The following is a 13,699-nucleotide window of genomic DNA, read 5'->3' as shown; positions in this document are numbered from 1 at the left end:
GATCAATGTTGACCTAATGCAGGAAACATATAGATCTTTCAGGTCTGCCTATATGATTAGCAATAAAATAAATAAATAGGGCTCCCCCGAAAGCAAATGGGTAATTCGAACACTGATTCAATCTCATTAGCTACAGGCATTTGAAGCTTGTAAAGGGAGGATGACAGCTCTCACTCGCCACTCTGCTGTTCCGCAGCGCCGCTTCCCCTCCCTCCGCTGAAATGATGAATGTAAGGTGTATAGTAATCATAGATAACACGGCAGGGTCCGTTACAGTTTGTTTTCATCTGATTTCAAATAAACAAAGTATTGGCTTTCAGAATATTAAACTTGTTTCGGCAAATTCAGATGATAAATACAACTTTGAAGCTTGTAACGGCATAATTAAAAGCGGAGAACGGAGTAACTTGACGTCACAGCAGGCATAACAACAGCCGGTGTTTCTCGAGTGTTTTCCCACAATACACACAAATGCAAAAATACACAACACACACACACACACACACACACACACACACACACACACACACACACACACACACACACACACACACACACACACACACACACACACACACACACACACACACACACACACACACACTCGCGGGCTTCCCCCAGACCAGTAATCCAAACGAAAATATCTTCCCTCCGTACTATTTTGATAATTTGCTCCGCTAATAATCAATCAGATCGATCCAGAGAAGAGGAAACTTTGAAGGCCTTTTTCTCAAAATGATGACTCTGTAACAGTCATTATATAATGTGACATATTTTGCTTAATATTTGGAGTACAAAAACAATCGTCGTGGCGTAGGTGTTACTCTCATCTATCTCAGATAGAAGATATGATTGGAGACGACCAGCCAATCAGAATTGACCTTCTCGAGTTCTCCGATTGGTTGGTTTTGTGGCACATTTGTAACGCTGTGACAACTTGAGCGAGCAGGCAGGCAAAGCTGAGCGCTCAATTGTGGTGTCTTCAGTTTGCATGATGTCTGGCAAAAAAAGGACATACGCCTCTGGTGATCAAAAACGAAAAAATAGAAAACTTAATGAAGAAAAAAGGCAAGACAATAAAGGTATGTAACTTCATATTATGGCTCTGTCTCATGTCCTGTGTCCCACTAACAATAGTTGGATAACTTGGATTTGGGAGTATTCTAACTTACTTACTACTACTACTTACTTTCTAGCTAACGTTACAGCTAGCTAACTAGCCAAGTTATCATTATTATCTCAGCCTTTCTGTAGAATAATGCGATGCTATTAACGTTACTGATTAATTTACTTTAGAAAAGTTTAGCTCAGGCAGCAAGTCACACTCGTAGCTAATGTTAGCTAGGTATATGTGCTTGTTTCATATTTTGACCAAGTAAACCAATTTCCCCTGGGATTAATAAAGTACTATCTATCTATCTATCTATCTATCTATCTATCTATCTATCTATCTATCTATCTATCTATCTATCTATCTATCTATCTATCTATCTATCTATCTATCTATCTATCTATCTATCTATCTATCTATCTATCTATCTATCTATCTATCTATCTATCTATCGAACTATCCAAACATCATTGTGTGGGTTCTAAGTTCATGTAAATGCAAGTATTCATTGGCTGAATATTGAATTAGCTATATAAAGCTAGTATGTTCCATTTGATGTTCCATTTCAAGTCTGTTTCCATAAAGCTTAACTCTGTAACATACTCTCCTCAGGAGCACTTCTGAAGTACTTTGGAAGCCCACAGCAGGTGCCAGCACACACCACAACGTCCACTGAGGACACTGTTGGTGAGTTCAAATGGGCCCAAAGTGAGAGCTTTCTGAATTTGGAATATTAAGTCATTACATTACGAATCATATATTTCTTTATTCCATAGCAGGTCAATCAACCTCCACCGCTGCTGTTGGTGAATGTGAAACCACAAGGTCAGCTGTTGGCACCAGTGACTCCGATGTCATCCAAGAAACCGCCTCAGACAATGCTGGTAAATGATGTGTTAAGTGTATAGATTAAGCCCATAGAGCTAGCTACAATTGCCATTTGTCGAAGTTCTATTGAGCAAGCTCGCTGTTCATTGCTTATAATAAATATCTGTCATGCATGGGGCAGGAGTTTGATGATACCTGTTTTTAAGGACTGATTCTGGATCAGCAATTTGGAGCTATCTCAAAAGCAGCGCCATAGTGGTGAAAAGACAGCTGATCTAGAGACAGTCCTATAGTCATATATTAAACAATGATATACTTCTTTATTCCATAGCAGTTCCATCAACTTCCATCACTGAAGAAACCACCTCTGACAATGCTGGTAAGTTTAGGCCTACATCAAAGAGACCTTAACTTTGTTTGTCAAGAAAAGCAAAGCACTATATGTCCAATCAATCATGGTATTATTATTATTATTATTATTATTATTATTATTATTATGAATATTATTATTACTATTGTGTTCAATCATTCAACTGTGTTGTTCATTGCCAGGAACATCAACTTGTAAACATGTCAAGTAACAAAAACTTATTTTTTAAAATTAATTTCCCTATAGGTATTTCTGTACCCATTGAAGTTGAGAGCAGTACCATTACGCCTACTACACCTACCTCTGTAACTTCTACTCCTTTTCTCTCTGGTTCACCAATGGATCCAACTGGGTGGCCATCAGTACTTAACGATCACGTACGTACAGATCTGGTGATTAGGGGGCCAGTACAGGTGGACAGAGATTTTGTATTCCCGAAAACACCAAACAACAGAAGCTTTCATTATCATTACATGTTTAGAACACTTGTAAATGGTGAGAAAGTTAAGCGAAGCTGGTTAATATACTCCAAGAACAAAGATTCAGTCTACTGCTTTTGCTGCAAGTTGTTTTCCAAGAAATCATTAAAGCTCATAACAGAGGGACAACAGGACTGGGTGAATATTGGCGCATTACTGAAGCTACACGACAACAGCCCAGATCATGTGAAAAGTGTGTTGACTTGGAAGGAACTAGAGCTCCGTCTTAGAAAAGGGAAGACAATAGACAAAACAGAGTTGTACCTCCTGGAGGCAGAGAAGAAGAGGTGGAGAGAGGTGCTCATTCGGTTGGTTTCCATCATCCAATCTCTAGCAGAGAGGAACCTGGGACTTAGAGGGACTGTTGACACCCTGCATAACCACAACAACGGGAATTTCCTCAAAGAAGTTGAGCTAATTGCCAAGTTTGACCCTGTTCTGAAAGAACACATCAGACGCATTGACAGTGGAGGAAATTACACTACATACTTGGGTAAAACAATCCAAAATGAACTCATGTCCTGTATCAGTGACACAATACTTGCAGCAATGGTGGCTGAAATCAAAGAGTCCAAGTATTTTGCCATCATTTTGGATTGCACCCCAGACGTCAGCCACCAGGAGCAGATGACTGTTGTGATTCGAACAGTGAGTGTGAAGAAAAGGACTGAGATCAGGGAGCACTTTCTGGGGTTCATCATAGCCCCTGCATCCAAAGGGCATGGTTTGTCTACACTCATTTTGAACAGGCTGGAGGAGCTGAAGATCCCCTTTGAGGACTGCAGAGGACAATCCTATGACAATGGTGCAAACATGAAGGGCAGAAATAAAGGGGTGCAGGCCAGGCTGTTGGAGAAGAATCCTCGAGCTCTGTATGTTCCTTGTGCAGCCCACACACTGAATTTGATGGTGGCGGATTCAGCCAAAGGATCAATAGATGCTACTTGCTTCTTTGGTAATGTTCAGAAGCTGTACACCTTGTTTTCAGGTTCTCCCCAGAGGTGGACCATCCTGAAAAAACATGTGGACATCACTCTCAAGTCCTGGAGTGAGACGCGGTGGGAGAGCAGAGTGAATAGCATCGAGCCGTTGCGCTACCAAACGGATAAGGTCAGGGAGGCTTTGCTAGAGGTGAGGGAAAACGCAAATGATCTCATGGTCAGAATTGAGGCCCAATCCCAGGCAGAAGAAATTGGATCATTTAGATTCCAAATCTGCACTGTTGTCTGGTATGATATTCTGTCAAAGATCAATACAGTTAGCAAGCTCCTTCAGTCTGTCAACATGCAGCTGGATGTTGCGGTCAGTCTCTTAGACAAAACCAAAGCATCGCTGGTAACCTACAGGGCCACTGGGTTCACAGATGCTCAGGCCACAGCAAAAGAGCTCTGTGGAAATATGAATGTTGAGGCAGTGCTGAAAGAAAAGAGGCTGCGGAGCAAAAAGAGGCATTTTGCCTACGAGGCAGCTGACGAGGCAGTGGCTGATGCCATGACGAGACTGGAAACAGGATTCTTTAATGTTGTGGTGGACTGTGGCATCCAGTCTTTGGAGGACAGATTCAAGTCCCTGGGGGAAGTAAGAGACAAGTTTGGAGTGCTTCACAACTTCCATAATCTGGATGATGAGTCACTTACAGACCAATGTGCCCTGCTGGGAAAAACATTGACCTGTGGCGAAGAGGCAGACGTTGACTGGAGAGAGCTAGCCATGGAGATGCAAAGCCTTCCAGAGCTTCCCAAAGAAGATATGACCACATTGGAGATGCTCACCTTCTTAAATGAAAACGAGCTGTGTGAGATCTATCCAAATCTTTGGATAGCGCTGAGAATAGCCTGTACCCTTCCAGTGACAGTGGCGTCCGCAGAGAGATGCTTCTCGAAGCTCAAACTGATAAAAACATACTTGAGGTCCTCCATGGCCCAGGATCGCCTGAGTGGAATGGCAATAATCAGCATAAACCACCAGATTGGCAGCCAGATCTCCTATGATCAGGTCATCAATGACTTTGCCTCCAGGAAAGCAAGAAGAGAACAATTCTGACTGTACGTACGAGAGGAACATTTGTATTTGCATTTGTTTTTTTACATTTCATTTCATTGTTAAGCAGTTTGTTTTGCACATATTATTTAATCCTTTAAAGGTATTTTTGGATCTATTTATATATTCTATTTAGTGTTGAGTGTTTTTTATAAAAAATATCTATCTTTGAACAGTGATGGTCACTTTGTCAGTCTTTTTATTCTGCACTGTCAGTTCATCAGTGCTATCTGATATGACTACTTTATTCAAGTTTATGTTCATTTGTCAGAGTACTTTTGATCCCCTAAAATGGGGGATCAAATGTAATATTGGACAAATTAACATACACTTCAACAAAGTAGTCATATTTAATACTTGGTCACATTATGCACTTTAACCTCATAGTCCTTGTTTCATTTCAAATCTAATGTGCTGGAGTACAGACTCAGAGCCACAACAACAAAACATATGTCACTGAGGACTGAGGAGTTTCTATATTTCTGTTCACTGAGTTTATATAGTCATTAGTTATAGCCTAGGTAGTTATTTGTAGTCAATTTAAAGACTGTGCTGCTCTTCTCAGGTCCCACTTTAGTGTTTACATGCTTATTTGTACAATATGTGTGCTCATACTAACATCATAAGACAAAAGTTGGTTCCGTGTTGTGTGTAGTGAGAACGCGCTAGAGTGAGGGGGGCCCCCAAACAAAATCTTGCTTAGGGCCCCCAAAAGTCTAGGGCCGGCCCTGGCACCGGTATCATCCTCCGTGCCTCCGTCTGCCTTCTTCACCTGATCACGACCCAGCCCTCTGCCTCGGCCTCACCCCCTTCCTCGGTGTGGCGTGCCCAACCGTCGTTCCTCTCGCCTTGCTTGGATCTCGTTAGGGCATGTCCTAGCCATATGCCCCATCTTTCCGCATGTGTAGCATTCAGTGTAAATATGTAGGCTGACAATATACAGTACTTCTTACTTTGAGCAAGCCAGCACTCTCTATACCCGCAGTTCTTGATCTGATGCATTTATTTGGCAGCTTCTCTGGATATAAGATACATTGGAATAAGAGTGAAGCAATCCCACATATACATATACGCACAACCTAATGAACACTCCCTTTATTTTGAAAAAAAATGGAATGAGGTATTTGGGAATTAACATTGTCTCTCCTGTTTCTAAAATCTTTAGCCTTAAAGGCCCTGCTATTTTCCAGTCCATTAATGAGGACATTAGATGGATGGCCATACCACTTTCTCTATGGGGCAGAGCAGAAACCTTGAAAATGAATGTTCTCCCAAGGCTTTCTCATATTATCTCTTCTGTCCCTCTTGTATTCCCAGTAAAGTGGTTTAAAGATATCAAATCCCTTTTCACTCAGTTCCTTTGGAATAATAAAAATCCATGAATCGCACACAATAAATGTATCATTCCAAGATCAATGGGAGGTTTGGGAGTCCCGGATGTATTCCAGTATTATTTGTCCTTCAATGCAAAGTATCCATTATCGTGGGCGTGCAAAAGTGCCTCTCCGGTAGGCAGTTGGCAATGGCTGGAACAATCCATCATGTCTGTAAACCAAAACATATCTCTGGCATCAATGTGGTCCTGCCCAAAACCACCACCCTCAATGGATAATACCATCATCCGCTTTTCATGCTCTATTGTAAAACAACTTCACAGGAGACTCAACATAGAGGTGCTCTCTTTACCATATTGCCCTATTTGGAGTAACCCCTGCCTTTCTGCAGGAGGAGGCACCTTAAGTAATAATATTTGGCAGAGGGCTGGTATTACTACAATTGGACAGATATATAGAGACTAAACCCTTCCATTTCAACAACTCAAAAACCAGTATGGTCTCTCAGACTCATCTTTTCTATCATATGCATAAATAGCATCTATTATTAGTACAAAATGTAAGGAGGGAGCCATGCATGCTTCATGTATGGAAGAGGACCAGCGCCTCAAGAAAGCAATCATATCATCAGGTGTGGTCTTTAATATTTATAAATGATTATTTAGGGCTGCCCCTAACACCTATTCTCCTGTTCAACTGTCCTGGGAGCATGACTTGAATATCTCTGTCTGCTTTGCAATGGAACTCCATTTGGAGATCAGCTATGTTCTCTTCTAAATGTGTAAGATTCAGGATCATACAGTTCAACATTCTCAATAGAGCATACATCACCCCTGTCACAAAATCCAAGATGGAAAATAAACACAGACGTATGCTGGCATGAATGTGGCAAGCGAGGTACATTGTTGCACCTACTCTGGGAATGCCCAGCGGTAGAAAAACATTGGTCAGAAGTAATATCCTTAACGTCTGAATCTTTAAATGTTAATTTCCCTACATGTCCCATTGCATGCCTACTGGGTCTCAAGCTAGATGGCAATGTTGCAAGGACTGCCGATCGGCTCTGGACATTGGGCTGTTTAGCCACAAAAAGACTCGTCCTACTAAACTGGTAGGAAACGAAAACCAGCCTGCTTCACTAAGGACTCATGGCTGAGGGAGTATCTGGACCTGCTGAATATGGAGCGTGCAGCTTCTCTGCTGGGGGATTTTGATCGAGACAGGAGGATTACGGTTCACGGTCCACAACACTCCTATCTGACCCTGTCAATATGGCATCTCCTGTGTAATGTCTTGTGTATGTAACAAATTGCTGTTTTAGGAAGTCATCCTTGCATCCCCCCCGTTATGTCTTGTTTAGTTGCTTGTTGTTGCATGTTTTGTTGTTTTTTCTGTTATATATATATGTAGTATTTGGTTGGAATAGGACTGCTGTTTTCGTTCCTAAAATAAAATGAAATAGGAACACAAGTTGTCCTATGTGCCCATACTAATAATGATATGATAAGAAAAACTCACTCCTTCACCTCAATTGACTAATCTTGAAAATCAGATGTTGGAAGGCCAACCCAGTGAACACTTCAAATATAGGGGATTCAACATTTCAGTTGTGGGCACAAATGAATTCGATTTTTAAATCTCTTGTCAGTTTTGTTACACCTGTTTGTGCATGCATATACAACTTTCATCACTTTCCTGAATTATGGAGCACCTCCCAACTCCAACCCAGGCAGAGTGTCCCACGTCAGAATGAGTTTCACCTGTGTGAATGCAGAGGGCCTTAAAATAGAGCAGAGGCATCCCTAATGTTACGAGTTACATCTGGACCTTTCCTGTTAAAAAAGGTTCATTCTAATTTCAGGAAGGCCCTTTACCAAGAAATATAAGAATGAAAAACATTTTCCCCGAGATTATTTCATATGAATGGTTCTTGTTATAACAAGCAAAAATGTTTTTACAAAAGAGGTTTTTATTCCTGCCTTTGACAAAGTAATGTAATTATGAGTAAAATGTTCACCGACGTTATTCAACATACATCAGGGTGATCAGTTTGACTATATATCTGTATTCTCAATCATTTCTGTCATATTTTCTATGTTAAATATCTAACAGATGCATAGGAACGTCCAAACAAATAGGGCTTTGAATGTAAATGTATATTTTTGACAGTCCGGATAATTGTCTTGAATAAAAAAAGGATACTTTTTTTTAACAAAGGTATCCTACTTACATCCTCCGAAATCCTCCTTTACACACCTACAACATTTTTGAGCTTTTGCTATAGTCCAGATCAGCAGCCATAGTAATTGCCTTATTTATTATTAGTTATATTCAGTTGTGGCTTAAATAACATGATAACATGGACACCACACCTGTCTTCGGCCCAATATCCTCCTAACATTACACATCAAAGAATGAATATGTAGAAATCACCCGAAGTTTGTAGCCAAATGATGTTATACTTCTCAACACACCCTTACATATGTTGGCAGTTTTATCATTTCCCAGGCTGATAAAATATTTACCTTTTAAACTGCATTCCACAGACCCTCGTTATCTCTTTACTGTATGTTAACTAACATTTATCAGTAAAGACTATATATTCAGATATAATTGCAAAAGAGCTGGATGTTTCAAATTAATTGAATGGTAAGCATCTGTGTAGCCATTGAAAACTATAGAAAACTTCAACATATTGTTTGTCACCGGTCTGACATTGTTGAGAACGTAAACATGGCAACATAAGGCTGATCCCCTCTCTTATTCTTGGCTATGCCAGGAAATCATTCATAGTGAAGATCGGCTGTCAGAACACAAGAGTTCTTCGACAGCCTTCCACCCACTCGACACTTCCACAAAAAATGTTCCCAGGTGTTCACACACACACACACACACACACACACACACACACACACACACACACACACACACACACACACACACACACACACACACACACACACACACACACACACACACACACACACACACGCACACACACCCACCCCCACACACACACACACACACACACACACACACACACACACACACACACACACACACACACACACACACACACACACACACACACACACACACACACACACACACACACACACACACACACACATAGAGGCTACTGCCACCTTGTTTACAAGCTGTATATCAGACACACAAACACTGCAGCTGATGTACAGAGCCAAATATGACCATATGGTCCTTTCTGTTTACTGCTGTCTACGCTGCAGAAATGATGGGCCAGTGCCTTTAGTTTGGGGTGTGCAGAGAGGGAAGGTAGGGAGGCACAGACGGCCAGAATGATAAGATGATGCTTTGAAGAGAGGAAGAAGTGAGGCATGGCAGGGAATGGAGGAAGAGTGTGAGCAGCTGACTGTTGGACAAACTGCCTCCCAGCTTTGTGTTTCTCTCTTACACCCCTGCATTGCAGCATTCCCCGGCAGGAGCAGAGAGGGTGCAGTCTTTTCCACATCCTCTCTGCTGCCTCAGAGGAGACGAATCATCTCGACCAAAACGTCCCGGTGCCGCTGGGCAGCAGCTGTCCTCTGCATCAGGCGGTATCTGGGGCTTTGATCGCGGATTTGTCGCTCTGATCGACGTCCCAGCGCAGGACAGTACTCAGGTCTGACTCGTCCTTTGTGGAGAGGACGACTAGTGAAACAGAGAGAGAGATTTACTCACAGATGCTCTGAGGAAATTAGAAAGTCAGGGAAGAGCTGGAGTATCCCACAATGCACTGGGAGCATGAAAAAGCCAATGCTACTGTACTATCAATGCTTCAGGTGATAATGCAGCTGTGTTGTGACCTTGCTCTAACACTCTGCCAGGCATTAAAGCTGCTGAGTCAAGATGTAAATGCGATTTATTCAATATGGTCAAAGAACATTATCTGATTAAACTTGATGTTCACATCCAGGAGAATGAAAGATCTGTAACATTACTTTAGTATTAATAGAGAGATTTTTATCTGACCACTATTGATCATTCTTCAGTCTTCTTGTTCATGCTTATGCAAGTTTAGGGCTGCTCAAATTCTTGTTAAAAGTTTACTTATTTTTTCATATTTAATCTGATAAACACTTCTTCATTGAACAACTCGTTGTATTTTTTATATTAGCTGATGGCAAAACTCAGTTCATGATTAAATATTGCTTTTAATTTCGGCTTGTGTTGTGTAAAGACCCAATCTTCAATCTATCATCATTTCTGCTTTTCATTTCAAATGCATTAAGAATACTGACAATAAACATTGATCAAAAGTGAGATCTGTTTTTGTTTCAGCAAAATACGTTTTTGCGAATAACCCATAATTCAGCCTTACAGGATTTTCTACAAAGCAAAGTACAATATGATACCCCTCAGAGTAACATGGCTATTCATTTAATTTCAGATATCCATTGACTCTGTCTCTGTAGAAAAGTGCAGCTTGGTTTGGCTCTCTGCCATTTACATTTGCTCCATTTTACTCTTTACAATTTATTTCACAATGAAGTCCTGGTTTACTGCGTCCTAAAGCTACTTTTGAGTAAATTAAGTTATTGTTGTTGCTAAGTTTGCTTTTCTGCCAATGTAGATTTACAGTGCTGCTTTGCTTTAAATGTAGGAACTTTCCGATGAGGCAGCACAACGGATCATTGAGCTGAGAGTCGTTTAACAAGAAGACACAGTTTCAAACCCCCTGATAGAAAACACTCACCCTGCTGTTCTGCAGCGACCTTAACCTCTAAACAGAGAACTAAAGCAACTGTGTGTCATGGTGTGAGTACGAATTTGTCTTATCACTTTTACCATATGGCCAATCTCCCTCTCATCAAAAAAACTTGAAGTAAAAAAGCACCTTTTCATTTCAATTATCAACATAGTTTGCTTCAGAAAATCACTCCGATCTCGAAAACCACAGCCACTAAATAGTGCAACACATAACCATTAATACATATTTAATTTAAGGTGTTTGTATCAAACAAAATGTTAAATTATGTTTACATTTATGAGATTGAGAGGTGGTTGTAGGTGGATTTTGTTAGCCCTAGACAGCTGTTTCCAGTCTTTGTGTCTTTGTGTAATTTGCTTTAAACATTATACTTTAAACATGATACTTTAACAAGAGGCTTGCCTTACAGTGAAGGAATGGAAACTATGGGAGAGAAGGAGAGTTGCTGCTTTTCTGTGGTGAGTGCAAGGACAATAACAGATACTGTCAGTGAAGCTACACTGAACAAAAATATAAATGCAACACTTTTGTTTTTGCTCCCATTTTTCATGAGATGAACTCAAAGATCTAAAACATTTTCTATACACACAAAATAACCATTTCTCTCAAATATTGTTCACAAATCTGAAAAAATCTGTGATAGTGAGCACTTCTCCTTTGCCGAGATAATCCATCCCACCTCACAGGTGTGGCATATCAAGATGCTGATTAGACAGCATGATTATTGCACAGGTGTGCCTTAGGCTGGCCACAATAAAAGGCCACTCTGAAACGTGCAGTTTTGCTTTATTGGGGGGGTTTAGGGGGGTCCGAAAACCAGTCAGTTTAACCCTAACCCTAACATGTCACCCATTGAGCATGTTTGGGATGCTCTGGATCGTCGTATACGACAGCGTGTTCCAGTTCCTGCCAATATCCAGCAGCTTCGCACAGCCATTGAAGAGGAGTGGACCAACATTCCACAGGCCACAATCAACAACCTGATCAGCTCTATGCGAAGGAGATGTGTTGCACTGCGTAAGGCAAATGGTGGTCACACCAGATACTGACTGGTTTTCGGACTCCCCCAGACCCCCCCAATAAAGCAAAACTGCACGTTTCAGAGTGGCCTTTTACTGTGGCCAGCCTAAGGCACACCTGTGCAATAATCATGCTGTCTAATCAGCATCTTGATATGCCACACCTGTGAGGTGGGATGGATTATCTCGGTAAAGGAGAAGTTCTCACTATCACAGATTTTTTCAGATTTTTTCATTTTGAGAGAAATGGTTATTTTGTGTATTTAAAAAATGTTTTAGATCTTTGAGTTCATCTCATGAAAAATGGGAGCAAAAACAAAAGTGTTGCATTTATATTTTTGTTCAGTGTATATAATGTAAAATATTGTAGACTTCTCTTGTTAACCTGTTAGCCATGCTAGCTCTACCGTTTCAGTTTACAACCCTACCCGATCATATGTCCCATTCTGGCTGCTTTTTGACACATCACCCAAGTAAATGTTTTCACATGAAATCTGGTCCGACTGCCTTTAACTCTCAGCAAACAAAGAGAATAACATAATTCCAAAAATATAGATCTATGACTTTAAAGCACAACAGTGTTTCCTATAGTTTGTGTTGGGTATGTGACTGGAAATGGCTTTTCTCTTTCTCTTAAGCCTCTTAAGCTCTTAGACTTATCTTAGTCCTGTACCACAAAGCAACAACAATATCCTCCTCTCTTAGCCCTTCAGTTTTCTCTCTTATGCCACATCCTTTTCACTCCTTTTACGCCCCTTTATACCCAGCTCATGCTACCAAATTCAATCATTCCCAATTTGAGTTGTAGATCACAAGTTAATGTCAAGGTCACCCAACTCACTCCTGGAATTAAATATGTAAGAGAACCCAATAAAATCCAAATGTATTGGAAAGGTTTACTTTACAGCAAGTAAAACATGGTGATCTTAAACATCGTTCACAGTGTTAAAGTGTTTATTTCAATAAAGTATCATTTACTTTAGCTAGGAGATGATTGTGGAAAACATGGAAGACAAATATCTGGGTGCTTAACTTTGCAGTACATTTGTACAAGAAAGGATTCTCTGTGATGCAGCAGTTTTGTGTGAGACCCCTGCTCCCTGCTGGCAGGAGAAGCTCACTGCAGAGTAAAGCAGAAACCTCACACTGGCTCCTGACAGCTGCTGGCTGAACATGAGCACACAGAAAGGTATTTCCCCAAGGAGAGTGACGACGAGGGAAGGAGGGTTTGAGGGAAATTCTGGGTACACATATTGAATGCTGAGAAGGAACAGCTCAAATATGTACAGCAGTATAACCACTTAAGATAAGTCTGTTTGTGTTTGCTGATTTGAAACCATGCAGAATGTAACTGCTGGTACTTTCTTTTTCAAGAGTAATCATTTCATCTCTCTTTATGAATGCATATTTCTTGGTACCAGCTCAGTTATTTTATGATGCAATGGTTCAAATTGAGTCCCTGGGCTGCTGCATGCAGATAGTAACTGGAGAAGATGTTTTGCAATCTGCTCTCTTCCAATCATAACTGCGAGTCTCCTGAGGGACAAGTGAAAGGCAGACGAGTTGACCTAATCATTCTGTTTTTTTGGTTGTTGCTTGTGAATGGGTTTAACAATGGAGGGTCTCTCAAGAGGGTTACAGAGCATTTCTACGATCAATTGTGGGGCTCCAATTAACTATATGAGCTCAGTGTGATACGATTTGGAGCTGATGTGGTGAAGTCAGCACACCCTTAACAACCCGTCAGCTCTCCTTCCTTTGCCTGTTCTCCATCTCTGATCAATCCGAA

At 40.8% G+C, this 13,699-nt stretch overlaps 2 protein-coding genes across 3 annotated transcripts in view; both read left to right on the top strand.

Moving 5' to 3' along the window:
• LOC307040282 (synaptotagmin-2-like) overlaps positions 1-13,699 on the top strand; it is a 49,056-nt gene that overhangs the window by 20,248 nt on the left and 15,109 nt on the right. The window lies entirely within an intron of this gene.
• On the top strand, positions 1,774-4,965 carry LOC307038409 (zinc finger MYM-type protein 1-like). Its single transcript, XM_079679786.1, has 4 exons — positions 1,774-1,798; positions 1,888-1,995; positions 2,271-2,318; positions 2,556-4,965. The coding sequence occupies exon 4, from the start codon at positions 2,648-2,650 to the stop codon at positions 4,829-4,831; it is 2,184 nt and encodes a 727-aa protein (XP_079535912.1). The 5' UTR covers positions 1,774-1,798; positions 1,888-1,995; positions 2,271-2,318; positions 2,556-2,647; the 3' UTR covers positions 4,832-4,965.

This window comes from Notothenia rossii (genome assembly GCF_949606895.1).
Source record: "Notothenia rossii genome assembly, chromosome: 5".
NCBI classification, from domain to species: Eukaryota; Metazoa; Chordata; class Actinopteri; order Perciformes; family Nototheniidae; genus Notothenia; species Notothenia rossii.
The sequence above is the reverse complement of the archived record's forward strand: the minus strand, read 5'-3'. Positions and strand labels throughout refer to the sequence as shown.

Coding starts and splice junctions, on each gene's coding strand:
- LOC307038409 (XM_079679786.1), top strand. CDS start 2,648: ATGGATCCAACTGGGTGGCCATCAGTACTTAACGATCACGTACGTACA.